The 14,336-nt window shown below is 26.5% G+C and overlaps 3 protein-coding genes across 3 annotated transcripts; all 3 read left to right on the top strand.

The window, feature by feature from the left end:
* Positions 1-1,427: 1,427 nt before the first annotated feature.
* Positions 1,428-3,661, top strand: LOC108546006 (beta-1,4-glucuronyltransferase 1). Its single transcript, XM_017897912.1, has 4 exons — positions 1,428-2,020; positions 2,405-2,793; positions 2,854-3,055; positions 3,449-3,661. The coding sequence occupies exons 1-4, from the start codon at positions 1,475-1,477 to the stop codon at positions 3,659-3,661; spliced, it is 1,350 nt and encodes a 449-aa protein (XP_017753401.1). The 5' UTR covers positions 1,428-1,474.
* Positions 3,662-5,827: 2,166 nt separating this feature from the next.
* On the top strand, positions 5,828-8,293 carry schlank (ceramide synthase schlank). Its single transcript, XM_017897911.1, has 8 exons — positions 5,828-5,888; positions 5,956-6,159; positions 6,506-6,623; positions 6,980-7,092; positions 7,209-7,539; positions 7,634-7,752; positions 7,846-7,990; positions 8,077-8,293. The coding sequence occupies exons 2-8, from the start codon at positions 5,981-5,983 to the stop codon at positions 8,197-8,199; spliced, it is 1,128 nt and encodes a 375-aa protein (XP_017753400.1). The 5' UTR covers positions 5,828-5,888; positions 5,956-5,980; the 3' UTR covers positions 8,200-8,293.
* Positions 8,294-9,505: 1,212 nt separating this feature from the next.
* On the top strand, positions 9,506-14,259 carry AGBE (1,4-alpha-glucan-branching enzyme). The gene is made up of 10 exons (XM_017897910.1): positions 9,506-9,650; positions 9,880-10,049; positions 10,687-10,928; positions 11,090-11,299; positions 11,401-11,708; positions 12,852-13,052; positions 13,158-13,510; positions 13,589-13,773; positions 13,854-14,142; positions 14,213-14,259. The coding sequence occupies exons 1-10, from the start codon at positions 9,538-9,540 to the stop codon at positions 14,218-14,220; spliced, it is 2,079 nt and encodes a 692-aa protein (XP_017753399.1). The 5' UTR covers positions 9,506-9,537; the 3' UTR covers positions 14,221-14,259.
* Positions 14,260-14,336: the final 77 nt, after the last annotated feature.

Here is a 14,336-nt window from a genome sequence, read left to right as displayed (position 1 = left end):
GCGCATTGCATGCTACTGGGAAAGGTGTAGTACCGTAAACGGTTTTCTATCGGTAGCAACTAAAATTAGAACACAACCTTGGGATCGATCACGAAGATATTAAGCACATTTCATTACAAGTCGAAACTCATCACTTTCTTCCGTTAGGTGTGTCATACCTTCGGTTGAACGCTGTCAGGTGCTAACCCAATGATTCACGAATAACCCGGGTTAAATTTAAGGACGTACGTTACCTGAATAGCAATGATGAAACGATACTAAGTTTTTAAACGTATTATATAATTTATATAATTAATAATATATAGATATGAAAATAATATATAAACTTGTATAATTACTATTATATATTGACTTATAATTTACAATTTCTAATTTCTAATTTATGATTTCTACTTTCTAATTTCTAATTTCTAATTTCTAATTTATGATTTGTAGTTTATAATTTACGATTTATAATTTATAATATATAATTTAAGCGTATTTATAAAACCTGAAGTGATAAAGCAAATTTTACTTAATTCAAAAATGTCAATATTTTCCATTTCTTTGGATTATTTCAAGTAATTGTTTGTCCTTAAGAAATAATTTAATAATGGTAAAGTAAAATAAGAATAATAAGTTAGTTTCAATTTAAAAATATAAATTTTCAAATCTACAGGAATTTAAAAATAACGTAGGTCTTATTTCAATGTAAGATAATACATTCTGTTATGTAAAACATATTACTATTTAATCTATGATTATTTTATGTACGATAAGGTAGGTACATAACATCACTAATTGCAAGTTCGTATTTCCATAATTTTTTTTAGATAAGAATCGTGAAAGATTCTTAAACTTTAATAATTCTATCTTCTTATCGAATTGAAAAGTAAAAACAATTATTTTGTATATTATTATTTTCCAAAAATTACTCTAGGTTTGGTTACACAATAAAACGGATATATTGCGATAACAATGTTTTGTTGATAACGCTAACTACATCATAAATACGAATACTAAATATGTCTATCGTACATACATTTGAATAGGTTAATCAGTAAATCACACTTTGATTTGTAATTTATAGATACTACCTCGAATTAGAGTTATGCGTAGAAATTTCACATTTTATATTTATTATACGATACCGCGTATATAATTACGTTATACGTTGTATAGTTAATAGCTTCACAAATTTTATATTTCCTTATTACACAACAAATGGAAAAAAATAGGTTAGTTTTTCGATTCAACCTATTAAGTTAATAGTTACTAAAAATTTAGATTTCATTGTTCTGCTAATTCAAATTGAAGTTTTTATTTTCATAAGTTTAAATTCTGACGAACTATATCGAAGGTAGGCACGCCTGCGCTGTATCGATCCAAAATTGACGGTCTCGTCTTTCCAGAAAGGGAACAGCAGTGCCCAAGTACATACCACTTCGATGAATTTATCACGTTTATAACATGGAAAATTGTTTCTTTCTCAATAATGCGTTTCTCTGGTCGAAAGTTCCTAATTTGGTTGAGTTTAACGTTCCTTTTCATTCTGATTGGTCGTCTCATAGTCAATCGTGTATTTTATGTACCAGTAGTGATAATCGGTACCAACGATATCCTAATACCAAAGAGTTATTCGAGTTCTCAGCAAGAAGTTCAGACTGGAGCACTTGCTTATGCAGCAGGCATATACATGGCGGGTCTACAAACCAGGAACAAAAGCTTTTGCAAATGGTACCATGGCCTGCCGAATGTTCTTTCGTACCCGGCATCGAAAATCACCTGGACCCCTGAAATCGGTGAGAAGAGTCCCTACAGAGTTCTACCGTTCGTATTGCGCGGAACCGAGGAGAGGAACAAGCTGCCTCAGGTGACCCTCTGCACACACGCCACTGCAGATCAGGTCTATGGAATCGTGGAATTAGCTCGGAGATGGGAAGGCCCATTAAGTCTGGCCATTTTCACGCCTGGCCTCGACGCTGGTGTCGCCGTTGCTCTCCTCGATCGGGCCTGTCGATGCGAACCTGAAATGTACAAGGTTTCCCTATGCACTCCGCTCTCAAAACGGGTCGCTAGCAGTACGACTAAACTTAAACATTGTACATATACCGCATGCATATTCCTCATTGCAACTAACACAATTTTATTATTCTCCGCCATTTTACTATACGACATGATGACAATTGTGACTCACAAAAATCTATTAAACTGAAAGAAATTAACATAACGCGATAATTTTCTGTTGCAATGATCACAGATATTATTGATTATGTTTTGCGAAAATTAATTCAACATAGAATTAAAAATTAGCTATTTGATATATATTTCGGCAAAGTAGTAAATAGAGTTGTACTTAAAGCATAAATATAGAATTATTAAGTACATATGATATGTTATAATTATAAAACGTTTTCTTTTACAGGTTTCCGTTCATTTGATATTTCCAACTGGCTATCCGCCACTTTTAGGACAAATAACTCGAGTTCAAGGTGATTGTGCCGCGTCTGACCTTCAAAACGGAAATGTAGAAACAGAAAGAAAACAAAGACGCATGACCTATCCTATCAATGTGGCTAGAAATGTGGCCAGATTTCAAGCAAATACTACTCGCGTTCTAGTAACGGACATCGAATTGTTACCTAGTCAAAACTTAGCATCCGGTTTTATGGAAATTGCTCATGGAAGACCACCAAAAACTGGAATTGTTTTTGTAGTACCAGTATTTGAAATAGAATCAAATGAGCTGCCGCCTTTGACGAAAAAGGAATTGCTTTTAGCAACGAAAGCCGGTGTAGCTGTATATTTTCATAGGTTTGTATAAACAAACATCATTATACGGAAATAATTTTACATAACTTTCTTTTTCTACAGATTCCTTTGTTCGCATTGCCAAAGGTTTCCTGGGCTCACTAGATGGTTAATTAGACCCGACCCGGGTAAGGTCAAACCGCTTATTATTACGAAAAGAGAATACCCACATCATAGATGGGAACCTGTATTCATAGGAACGCAAAATGATCCCTTTTATGCTGAAGAGATGTCTTGGGAAGGTAGACAAGATAAAATGAGTCAGGTATATATTGCACGTATTCATTGATAAATTTATGAAACAAATTAAATCATAACGAGAATTATATACGTATAAAGTTTTATAGATATTTGAATTTTCATTGTCACGACCTATTTTCCTTAATCTAATTATTTTATAAATTTCTATTTAATCACAAATATTTTCTCCTGCTGTATTCTCATATATTCGTACGTTTTGAATTATTAGTATTCTTAAAATATATAACACATTACATTCGTAATAACCTATTCTTTTTAATAATTAATCATAAAAAAATTTTACTTGAGAATCTCTTCGATAAATATTTTCATAACAATGATAATATATTCATAAAATCAATTTTTTAACAAATATCTAACATATGTATCATGTTAATTATGTCAAAATTTTTTATAGATGTTCGAGATGTGTCTTTTGAACTATCGACTAGTTATACTTGATGGTGCCTTTTTAGTCCATACACCAGGTATTAAACGAAAAACAATAAAAATTGATGTAGTAAAACAAGAATTTTTAAAACCTCATGAAAGAAGAAATGCTCGTATCTATCAACGTGTAATTAAACGTTTATTAAAACGATATCCTATTAATCGAAAATGCGCACATTAATATTTTTCGATAACAAAAATCAGTATTCAGAAAGATTGCTTTTAATGTAGGAATAAAATAAATTTTTAAGGATATGCAAAATAGCTGTACTATTCGTTTACTAATGTCGTTACTGATGTAAGAGGTATATTTATTACTATTTACTGTAAAAGATTGTTTTTATATTTATAAACAAATAGGAATTAAATGGAAATACGTGCCTACATAAAATACAAGATATAAAAGGTTACATAATCATAATTCTGTGAATAATGAGAATGTAATAACAATAATGTCATACTAATAATAATGACTATACTGTTTTATTTTGAAAATTGAATAAGAAGAAATTTTATTATTATACATAGAAAATATAGATATCCATGTAAAGAATATAAATCTATTCTTCTATCAAAATTTTACCACATTTGTTTGATAATATACAATAAAATATTAATATGAAATATATAATTACTTAAATTTTATGTAAGGCGAAACACGATATGTCGTACTTACGATCATGTAATTAATAAAATTCTACGACGAAATAACGAGAAATACTACCAATCCTATAAAATTATCTCAAAGATAACATTTTTTATTTTATCAACAACTGTAATTTTATCAAACACTTATTCGAATTAAAGCAAATAACTCTTTTTGTAATTATTGTACAGTCATTTTGCAAAAATTGTTTGAAAATAATATATCTAAAAGTTCAGTTTTAAATTTACCTCTACTTTTAGTTGATAATATGATATTGTAATTAATATTTCCAGTTTAGTCAATGAACTCATGATTACAGATGATGTATTCATATTATATAAAAGAAAATACCTATATTCCACTTACAAAAAATGCTAAATAAATTATAAAAATAGTCTCAGACTAATAGATTTAAATTTTCAAGGATTATATCATAAACTGTGTAGTAATAACATTATCAATTGACAATCAAGAACTAAAAGAAGCAGTAGCTATTTAACAATTAGAATTAACCTTAGATTTCCAATTAATATAGAAATTTCACATAAACAAGTATATAATAAATTGTAGCTAATTATAATTAATTAATCGTACTTGAAAATATTACAGCGAACAATTATTATTAATATATAGAATACTAATGAGATTAAAATTACATTATGAGTCATTTATTTACAAGTCTGCCAATTTTAAATATATTCAAGATCAAAATGTACTTTTAGTAGGACAAAATATATATTTAATTTGATAATGTGGTGAGAATATCACTGAATACTACAATACATTTATGAAGGTAAATTTCAATGTTACACCTTATTTTAATTTACTTTAATATCTACAATGTGCTTTCATTTAAAACAAGAAATAAAAAAATTGGTATAAAGAATGAGGAAATCCTCAATAAATTATTGGCTATCAATTTAAAATATTTTCCATATTATAAATATAGTATACAATTTAATAAAATACAATTAAATTCACTATTTTAAAAATTACAGTAAAAGATATAGAAATTGCACATCATTATTTCTTTAATATAAAAAGATTCTTTAATCTGTGAATTATGTAACATTACATTAACACTTCTTATACTATAAGAAATATTTTTTCTATGAGCAATAGATCAATATAAAATGCACTATAATTGAAAATATAAAAAACTATAATTGAAATTTGGAAACACATAATTTGGTTATTCTTTTATATTAGTAATAGACTATGTAAATGGTTGATTCAACTATAAATATTAAACAAAAATTTGTAAAATCTTATTTACAAAATTTTATAAATACTACTTATTATATCGACATAGATCGTAATATAAATAAAAAATTTATCTAAAACATAATAATTTATTGAAATATATCATAATTTTAATTATTTAATCATTTTTAAAAGGAATTTTAATATTTTCCATAATTTATATTCGCAACATTTCTTAACCGAGATTAAAAGCGAGGTTATCCATGAAATGTTAGTTATCAGAATGATTACACACGCATCTAATGTGCATTTGGTATACGTAAATAACGATTGTATAATTACAGTGGATATTAATTGTACAAAGAATAATTGATCTTAAATAAGAACTTAGCAAAAGAGCTAATGATAAGTTATTTCTTTATTTGAAAACAAGAATAGAAATAAGAATCGAAACAAAAACCGAGTTACGTGTATTAATGCTACAGGCTCAGTCTTCGAGCGGTGACGAGTAAGCACAGGAAGGTAGTTGAAGTTTGCTTTATTAAAGCTGTTTAAAAAGGTATTTGTTTAACAACTTTGGTTTAATCATATTTTTTTAGCAGATATTTAATAGGATTATGTCACAGATTACTAATTACAGGAATTAAAATAATGGATATATTAAAGAATGTATCGTCGGCTTTTTGGTCCACTGATGTTTGGTTACCGCCTAATATAACGTGGGATGATATTGAACCAAATTCAGAGAATAAATATGCAGACTATCAACATTTAATTTATCCTTTACCCATGGCATTTATTCTTTTAATAATCAGATATGCCCTAGAAAGGTAATTACTTTAATATATTGTTTGACTGATATCGCGAAATCGTTACAAAATTTGTGATTAAACTGAGGTTATACCGTATTTAAGTAAATATTCATATTTTACATCATTCGAGACATTCTATTATTCAAATTTCATTTTTTAAATATCTATTTAAATATTCAGTATAAGCTAGATCATGATAAATACATGTTTGATATTCTCTTAGCTTATTACATAGTTTATATATATATATACACATATATATATATACAAATGTCACATGATATTATATAAAAATTATTCTAAATTCTTACATATGAAATGTCAATTAAATTAATTAAAATTATATGTTTTATTTTTTTTAAAGGTACTGTTTTGCGCCTATTGGTAGATCTCTTGGTATAAAAAATACGAGAACAAAAAAAGCTATACCAAATGAAATATTAGAAAAAGCCTATGCTAGTAAAAAAATTAAACATAAACAAGTAAGTTTATATCATCTTATTTTTTCTTAGTACATTATTAATAAAATTTTAGGAAATAAAAAAATATTAATTGTTTCAATTCCTTTATTTGTGTACTTTATTATAGAAATAATGATAAATATTTGGATTAATGGATGTTATGTTGTTGTACAATAAATTGTACAATAAATTATATTAGATTAATTTTATATTGAATTGTAATATACTATAATATAAAACAATAATAATGCATTACATATATGAAAGATTCATTCAATTTTAAATGTGTTCGATATTAGGTTCTTGAAAAATAATCTATGTCAAAGTAACTGAGCAATTGTTATGGATGTATTTGTAATATATGGATGTATTTTAAGATCCTGGCACTGGCTAAACAATTAGATTGGTCTGAACGACAAGTTGAAAGATGGTTGCGATTAAGACGTACTCAAGATAAGCCATCAACGCTTACAAAATTTTGTGAAAACAGGTTAGCTTTTCTTTGTGAAATATAAAAAGATCAATTTTTCAATTTCATTTATGTAGAAATTAAAAATTCAGGAAAATAAATTTTGCAATGTTTAGTACAAAATTATTTTGTTACAGCTGGCGATGTTTATATTATACATATTCATTTCTATATGGACTTGTGATTTTATGGGACAAGCCATGGTTATGGGATATAAATTACTGTTATTATGACTATCCATATCATCCAGTTTCAAATGATGTGTGGTGGTACTATATGATATCCATGACATTTTACTGGTCTCTAAGTTTTTCTCAATTTTTTGATGTGAAAAGAAAAGATTTTTGGCAAATGTTTATTCATCATATAGCTACTATTGTATTAATGTGTTTTTCATGGGTTGGAAATTTAACTAGGATTGGTTCATTAGTATTATTAATACATGACTCCGCAGATATTTTTCTAGAAGTAAGTACAAGTAGTCATACACAGCAATGCATATTAAAACTAATAATATGTAATATAGAATTTGATATATGAGTATAAATTATGTATAATTTAGGCTGCAAAAATGGCTAAATATGCAAGCTACCAGAAATTATGTGATTGTATATTTGTTATTTTCACAATACTGTGGATTATTACACGTATTGGTGTTTATCCATTTTGGATAATTTATAGGTATGTTCTATTCATTTTAATTTTTAATACATTCTAGTACAATTAAAAATTATTTATATTATTGTATTAAATACATTATATTAAATATTACAGTACATCAATAGAGGCACCTAAGATAGTGCCTATGTTCCCAGCATATTATATTTTCAACTCCTTACTAATTTTATTGCTATTTCTTCATATGATTTGGACATATTTGATTCTTAAAATTGCATATAATGCTTTTTATGCTGGTCAAGTAAGTTATATACATTTTAACAATATGTGTATTAAATATAATTGTAAACTGTCATTTGATCTAAATTTACACGTGCAAATTTTTAGATGGAGGGTGATATTCGTAGCAGCAGTAGTGAAGATATTTCAGATACCTCTATGGATAGTACTCCATTAAATAATTCTATGAATTATATTACCAAACAAAATTCCAGACAAAGAATTCACTAACAAACAACTTTCTAGAAAAAGATTATTGTAACAGTAAAAGGCAAGAACTCAAATATTTAGCCAGGCGCTAATTGATTTCAGCGAATTTAATAAATCCTTGCATTTATCGTAGTATGATAATTAAACACCTTAACTTTGATAAAGTTATTAAAAAGGTCATTGGCCTCTAAAGCATTCACGTTCTTTAATTAATAATATTTTTTAGTAATTTAGAATTCTAGTAGGAAAAAAACACATTCTATTGTTTCATACATTAAACAGTCATTCATTACTTTTAGTATTGTTATGTGTGGAAGAGCGAACATTGAGAATTGTGAATTAATCTTTTTATTATTAATTATACCATTTATTTATATATATTTTATTTAACAACTTAGGAAATCATATTTTTTCTTTTAAGTAAATTTTGATTATTTAGCCAAACAAATGATGGACCAAAGTTTAAAAACATTCAATATCTGCAATTTCTAAATCTTCCCAAAGTTTAGTATTTCATTATGTTTAACAATGTTTATTTATTCTCATATACTTTAAAAATGTCAAATGATGTTTTAAAATTCTTTAAATTAAAAAATTAATAATAATATTTTTAATGAGTTTAATCTTTTTTCTTTAATTAACCTCCCCTATTACAGTTTACTGCTAATATTTAATTAATTTAATTGTTCTAATATTAGTATTTCTTATATAGAAATAAATGTATTCTCAAATTTGCCCTTAAATATGTACATTGATATTTAGACTATAAAAGTTATCAAAGTACTATGAATAAAAATTTAGAAAATATATATGTACTAATTTATTTATATGACAAGCAAAACAAAATATTTGTAAATAAATACATTTTTAGTAATATTATTCAATTTCAATGTAATAAAGTAACATATTTCTATTTCTCCTCTTTTTAAATTGCACATTAATTGTTATTTTCATAATATAATTTGAGTTAGTAAGGTTAATATCATTTTTTACAATAATTAAACATAATAATAGATGTTATTGTCATATAAAATGTTAGATTAAGAAAAAAAAAATGGTTCATATCTGATAATGCGTATGAAAAATCAGACAGGAATTTAAAACTAGCGCCAATTATATTATATTAAATTATTCGCCATATTAGGGACACTATTAGGTAATAAAGCTTCCACTCTTAAAATATTATTTCATTGCATTTTGTTAAAGTTTGTTCTTTTTAGACAGTAGTCGGTAATGATAGTTGGTCGATAGAATTATCGAAGGTCACCTTGAAGTGTTATTTGAATTTGAGTGAAGTGTTTTATTCTATTTTAGTTCTGTCGTTCTTTATTTATTAGTGGAAATATTAAAAAAATAAATATGGGTGGAAAATGGTCAAGCATGGATCCTTCTGAAATTGAAGTTCCAGAGATAAATACTTTATTAGAAAGAGATCCATATTTAAAACCTTATGAAAATGAAATTCGTAAAAGGTATTACATCTTTAAGTATATATAACTGTCTTTTTTAAACACGCTACAATTCAAAATATAATTTTTAATTTTGAAAAATAATTAAAAATCTTGTTCAACGAATAATATAGCCTATAATTACCTAAATGTCCCTTTTTAAATAGAATAATTCGGGATTATAATTATAATGTAAAGTAACACTAAGATGGCATACAAATTTGTAAGAAATTTTATAATCATTTTTTATTAGGTATGCATTATTTAAAGATTATGTGGAAAAGATAGAAGCTGGTGATGGCAGTTTAGATAAATTTTCAAGAGGCTATGAAGTTTTTGGAATTCATATAAATGAAGATAATAGTGTTATTGCAAGGGAATGGGCACCTGGTGCACAGGAATTATTTTTAACAGGAGATTTTAGTAAGTAAATTAAAATTATTTTAAATTACATATAAATAATGTAATTACTATATATTAGTTTACAAAAAACAAAATTTTTATTACTAATAAGGAAAAACTGTTTCTTTAAACATCTGTATATTTAATTATATTGTTACACTTATATTAAAACATGTAGTATAATGTTTATATATTTGTTGTGGATAATTCAATGCCATGATAATGCAACGCTTAGGTAAAATATATTTTTTAACCATAAGACAACACTTATATTTTTTAAATATATGTAACATTGTAGAATCACAAATGACAACAAATGAAATTTAAATGTTTTATATGTTATCTAATATTTTCAAAAATTTGTATGTTTCTTTACTTCACAATATCATTTTAAGGTTAATAATACTTTTATATTTATACAATGAAATAGATAATTAATATGAAATTATATAATAATTTAAAGGTAGTTAAATTATGAAATATGTTTGCAAATTTTGTAACGAATAAATACTGTATCTGTCATATATTGTTCTTCTTCTTTAGCAGATCATACTGTAATTATAACTTTCACATGATAAATAATAATAATGTAGGATAAGAAAATAAGACTACTTAAAAATAATAAACATGAACTGATGTTTTACATTTTTATTGCCAGATGGTTGGAATAAGACAGCTAATTCATATAAAAAATTAGATTATGGAAAATGGGAATTACATTTACCTCCTAATTCCGATGGTAGTTGTCCCATAAAACACCTTTCAGAAGTTAAAATAATTGTGAAAGATCATAACAATGAATTATTGGAACGATTAAGTCCTTGGGCTATGTATGTTACACAAAATCGAGCTGAAAGTGCAACATATAAACAACGTATATGGCACCCATCATCCGAAAATGTATATATAATCATGAATATCTATTTTATATAACTATTTAAATATACACATTATTTTCAATTAATTTTATTTTACAGTAAATATTAAGTAATATATTTTTAATAATATTATGTAATATATTTTAAGTATATTAAATAATATATTTTTATCACTTAATTCAGATTTATAAATTTAAGTACCATAAACAAAAAAAACCAGAAAGTCTTAGAATTTATGAATGTCATGTTGGTATTGCAACTCAGGAATTAAAAGTTGGTTCATATCTAGAATTTGCAAAAAACACAATTCCTCGCATTGTAAAACAAGGCTATAATGCCATACAATTAATGGCTATTATGGAACATGCTTATTATGCAAGTTTCGGATATCAGGTGTGTACCTATACTGGATAATCTTGCAAGGTTTGTTAATAAGCTTAATATATTCAAATATTATATTTTATAACAATATATATTTAATTAAATTTAATAAGGTGACTTCATTTTATGCTGCTTCATCTCGTTATGGTACACCAGAAGAGTTAAAACAGTTAATAGATACAGCACATCAGCATGGATTGTATGTTTTATTGGATGTAGTGCATTCACATGCATCAAAAAATACTTTGGATGGATTAAATATGTTTGATGGTACTGATGCTTGCTTCTTCCATACTGGTAATCGTGGTCAGCATCCACTTTGGGATAGTAGGCTCTTTAATTATGGAGAATATGAAGTATTGCGATTTTTACTTTCCAATTTACGTTGGTACCTCGAGGAATATAATTTTGATGGATTTAGGTATTTATTTTCCATTTAATGAAATACTCTAAGATTTAATAAGATTTAATTTTATATAGGGTAAATCTGAGAACTGCACTGGGTTATAGCTCTGTACCAGATAAATTTAAAAAAAGATTGTAGAGAAAAATTTCATACTATTTCATAGACTTTATCATCTTACAGTACGACTTTTATCTCAAGTGTATTGGTGTATTTGCAACTGCATCTTTTTCTAAATAGAACAGTATATTTTTTTCAGATGGATTGATTCTTTAGAACATTCTGCATGAAAATATATTAGGATAAAATAACAAAAAAGTTAGTTTTTCTCGTATAACGCGTGTAATCTAAAGTAACATGTTTGAAATGATTATTACTATGCCAACTTTTATTTTCTGTTTTATCAATTGGGACGGTATTTTAAAAACAAATGGCATGCAATATACAATTAAAGCAGATTTAATTTTTAAATGCAGGTAATTCCTGTGTTTTATTATTTATCGCATTATATGAAAATCGTAATCGCCATATCTTTGATGCGTTATAGAAATTCGTGCTGTAAAATATATAAATATATGATATTTATATATTTATCAATAACAGTCAGAATTCAGTTATTTGAATTTTAAAATTTTTTAAATTTCACCGTTATTATTTCATGCAGTAGATTTTATATGCTGAAGATGATATATGAAGAATTCAGCTTTATGGCCACCACCGCGTTCGGTTAATTTAAATCCTCTGAATTTTGTACTGTGGGGCTTTTTAAAAAAGTAAGGTGCATATATTTCAATAGACAATTTGAGGAAAAGAATCAACAATATCTATTTGAGTGCGTATGAGTGCAGAACAATTGAATAATATTATGAAAAATGTTACAAAAAGAATGAAAATGTACTTGGATTATAATGGTGGAACATATTAATTTTTTGACATTTTATTCTAATATTTTTAATGCAAAATGTTTCAAAGGATTTATCTATCTGAAAAAAATGCAGTTCTATTTAGAAAAAGGTGTAGTTGCAAGTGCACCAATGATAGTGTAAAATTTTCGTTTGCACTCTAACTTTATTCTAAATTCATTTGGGACAGAGCTGTAGCCTAGCTCAGTTATTAGACTCACTTTGTATATAAGTAATGTCCTATATTAAATTTGTACAGATTTGATGGTGTTACTTCAATGTTGTATCATTCAAGAGGAGCTGGACAAGGTTTTAGTGGTCACTATGAAGAATATTATGGTTTGAATGTTGATGTTGAAGGTGTAGTATATTTAATGCTTGCAAATCATATGCTGCATTATTTGTATCCAGAAATTATTACAATAGCAGAGGATGTTAGTGGAATGCCTGGAGTTTGTAGGTATTGAATACATAAAATATTTAAAAATTGTCATGTTAAATGAATTACTGAAATATATCAAACATGTTTCTTTTTAATATAAATTAATTACTATTTTTCTTTTAGACCAATTACTGAAGGTGGTTTAGGATTTGACTATCGACTAGCTATGGCTATTCCTGATAAATGGATTAAACTCTTAAAAGAAGTAAAAGATGAAGATTGGAAAATTGGAGATATTTGTTGGACATTAAGTAATCGAAGATGGATGGAAAAAACAGTAGCTTATTCAGAATCTCATGATCAAGCTCTTGTAGGAGATAAAACAATTGCATTTTGGCTTATGGATAAAGAAATGTATACTCATATGAGTATATTCAGTCCACCTAATGCAATTATAAGTCGTGGAATTGCCCTTCATAATCTCATTACATTAATCACACATGCATTAGGAGGAGAAGGTTATTTAAACTTTATGGGTTAGTTTTAAAATTTCACACATTTATTATTAAAATTTTTAATATTTTCATTGTAAATTTAAAAACATAAATTCTTAGGTAATGAATTTGGTCATCCTGAGTGGTTAGATTTTCCACGCGCGGGTAACGCAGATAGTTACCATTATGCTAGAAGACAATGGAATTTAGTAGATGATGAATTACTAAAATACAAATTTATGAACAATTGGGATTGTGCTATAAATACTCTTGAAGAAAAATATGGATGGCTACATACTCAACCTGTAAGGTTTAAGTATACTTATTGAAAATATTTGTGCACATTACATCAACTTTTCATTGATAACAATATGTGCTTCTACAGGGGTATGTAAGTTGGAAACATGAAGAGGACAAAGTTATTGTTTTTGACAGAGCAGAACTTATATTTGTTTTTAATTTTCATCCAGTCAAGTCATTTCCTGATTATACTATAGGAGTAAAAACTGCAGGAACTTACAAAATTCTTTTATGTAGCGATGATACAAAGTTTGGTGGAGAAAACCGAGTTGATACTAATGTACAACATTTTACTGCACCAGAACCATATTCTGATTATCCAAATCGTATGATGATTTACATTCCTTGCCGTACAGCTATCATATATATTCGAGGTAAATAATTATAGTATTATTTATTTATATCTTACAATGATAGTGACGTATACAATTTTTTTTATTTTAGAATCCTAAGTGCCTTCCAGAGGTATAATCGGAAGAAAACTTGAGTTTAAAGTGTTTGTAAAAATAAAAATTAGTACTTTTTCTACCAAAGTTTAGGTCAATGTATAGTTTTAAGTAAAATTAAA

Source organism: Eufriesea mexicana, unplaced genomic scaffold (genome assembly GCF_001483705.2).
Source record: "Eufriesea mexicana isolate 0111107269 unplaced genomic scaffold, ASM148370v2 scaffold598, whole genome shotgun sequence".
NCBI classification, from domain to species: domain Eukaryota; kingdom Metazoa; phylum Arthropoda; class Insecta; order Hymenoptera; family Apidae; genus Eufriesea; species Eufriesea mexicana.
Note: the sequence above shows the minus strand (reverse complement) of the source record. Positions and strands in the feature narration are given on the sequence as shown.

Excerpts from the sequence above, each read along its gene's own strand:
- LOC108546006 (XM_017897912.1), top strand. The coding sequence starts at position 1,475 with ATGCGTTTCTCTGGTCGAAAGTTCCTAATTTGGTTGAGTTTAACGTTC. Across the intron at positions 2,021-2,404 it reads GCGAACCTGAAATGTACAAG|GTTTCCGTTCATTTGATATT; the intron begins GTTTCCCTATGC and ends TTTCTTTTACAG. Across the intron at positions 3,056-3,448 it reads GACAAGATAAAATGAGTCAG|ATGTTCGAGATGTGTCTTTT; the intron begins GTATATATTGCA and ends AATTTTTTATAG.
- schlank (XM_017897911.1), top strand. The coding sequence starts at position 5,981 with ATGGATATATTAAAGAATGTATCGTCGGCTTTTTGGTCCACTGATGTT. Across the intron at positions 6,624-6,979 it reads AAAAAATTAAACATAAACAA|ATCCTGGCACTGGCTAAACA; the intron begins GTAAGTTTATAT and ends ATGTATTTTAAG. Across the intron at positions 7,540-7,633 it reads CCGCAGATATTTTTCTAGAA|GCTGCAAAAATGGCTAAATA; the intron begins GTAAGTACAAGT and ends TGTATAATTTAG.
- AGBE (XM_017897910.1), top strand. The coding sequence starts at position 9,538 with ATGGGTGGAAAATGGTCAAGCATGGATCCTTCTGAAATTGAAGTTCCA. Across the intron at positions 11,300-11,400 it reads ATGCAAGTTTCGGATATCAG|GTGACTTCATTTTATGCTGC; the intron begins GTGTGTACCTAT and ends AAATTTAATAAG. Across the intron at positions 13,511-13,588 it reads AGGTTATTTAAACTTTATGG|GTAATGAATTTGGTCATCCT; the intron begins GTTAGTTTTAAA and ends ATAAATTCTTAG.